Raw genomic sequence first — 1,821 nt, 5'->3', positions numbered from 1 at the left:
CTTTGGCACAGCAAAGGAAACAATCGACAAAGCTAAAAGGCAACTGATGGAATGGGACATATCTGATAAACGGTTAGTATCCAAATTCTATAAAGAACTTATCAAACTCAACACCCCATACCTAAATCATCCAGTTAAGAAATGGGCAGAAGACATGACTAGACACTTTTCCAAAGAAGATATCCAGATGGCTACCAGACACATGAAAAATGCTAAACATCAGTGATCATCAGGGAAATACAAATCCATGATGAGACACCACCTGACACCTGTCAGAATGGCTCAAATTAACAACATATGAAACAACTGATGCTGGCAAGGATCAGAGAAAGGGAAATGCTTTGGCAATTTTGGTTGGAGTCACTAGTGCAGTCACTCTGGAAAACAGTACGGAGGTGCCTCAAAAATGTGAAAAACGGAACTATCCTATGATCCTGCAATTACATTATGTGGTATTTATCCAAAGGATTAAAAGATGCTGATTTGAAGGGGCACATGCACCCTAATGTTTATAACAACACTATCAACAATAGCCAAATTATGGAAAAGCCCAAATATCCATTGAATGATGAATGGATAAAGAATATGCAGTATATATACGGTGGAATATCACTCAGCCATCAAAAGGGATGAAATCGGGGCAGGACGGGAGCAGTGATCCGGGGCCACTATGAGCTGCACCATCGAGAAGATCCAGACAGACGCCAAGATGCTGCTCCAGCGGCTACGGGAACACGACGCGGCCGCAGAGTCGCTCGTGGATCAGTCCGCCGCGCTGCACCTGCGGGTGGCCGCTATGCGGGAGGCGGGGACGGCGCTTCCGGACCAGTATCAAGAAGATGCATCCGATATAAAGGACATGTCCAAATTCAAACCTCACATTCTGCTGTCCCAAGAGAATACACAGATTAGAGACTTGCAGCAGGAAAACAGAGAGCTATGGGTTTCCTTGGAGGAACACCAGGATGCTTTGGAACTCATCATGAGCAAGTACCGGATACAGATGTTACAATTAATGTTGCCAAAAAGGCTGTGGATGCTGAGCCTGTCCTGAAAGCTCACCAGTCTCACTCTGCAGAAATTGAGAGTCAGAGTGACAGAATCTGTGAAATGGGAGAAGTGATGAGGAAAGCAGTTCAGGTGGAGGATGACCAGTTTTGTAAGATTCAGGAAAAACTAGCCCAATTAGAGCTTGAAAATAAGGAACTTCGAGAATTATTGTCCATCAGCAGTGAATCTCTACAGGTCAGGAAGGAAAACTCCATGGACACTGCTTCCCAAGCCATCAAATAACTCAACTTACAAATGACAGCTGGAGATTGTTTATCAAGGAAGGAAGTTATTATCTTTCTGTTCGAGTATTGTCCATTTAGTGTCTTGCCTCAGACTTGATTTAGTGTGGATTAAAGGTATCAGGTGGCAGTTTAGAATTTGCAGTCAAATTGGCTGTCCACAAAACAGTTTTTGGGTGTGTTTGTGAAAATACACACTGAGTTTCACCATTCCTTTCTCTAAGAGACTATTTTTAATTTTCAGTTCTGGGACCTCAATTTATATAAACTGTGGTATCAGATCCTTTTTGTTTCTTCACATCTCTCAAACTTAGATCCTTTATTATAAGCCAGCAATTTTTATTTATATAGGATTGTAAGTTACAAGTCTAAAATTTTTTTAAAAGATATTAGCTATTTAAATCTATTTGGCATAGCCTAGATTTTTTTTTCCCATTTGAGAAAAGGAATACAATTCCACAGAACTAGATTGGCAGATTCTCTGCTTTGTAATGTCATTCACCTACCAAGAAGTTTTAGGTCTCTCTGG

The 1,821-nt window shown here is 41.3% G+C and overlaps 1 protein-coding gene across 1 annotated transcript; it reads left to right on the top strand.

Annotated features, from left to right (window-relative positions):
- Nucleotides 1–670: 670 nt before the first annotated feature.
- Nucleotides 671–1,319, top strand: LOC129505672 (suppressor of IKBKE 1-like). Its single transcript, XM_055318906.1, is given in 2 exon segments — nt 671–1,016; nt 1,019–1,319. Coding segments are annotated over 2 exon segments (621 nt in total). The 3' UTR covers nt 1,294–1,319.
- The last annotated feature ends 502 nt before the right edge of the window (nt 1,320–1,821 follow it).

Source organism: Nyctereutes procyonoides, unplaced genomic scaffold, assembly GCF_905146905.1.
Source record: "Nyctereutes procyonoides isolate TBG_1078 unplaced genomic scaffold, NYPRO_anot_genome, whole genome shotgun sequence".
In the NCBI taxonomy this organism is placed as follows: Eukaryota; Metazoa; Chordata; class Mammalia; order Carnivora; family Canidae; genus Nyctereutes; species Nyctereutes procyonoides.
The sequence above is the reverse complement of the archived record's forward strand: the minus strand, read 5'-3'. Positions and strand labels throughout refer to the sequence as shown.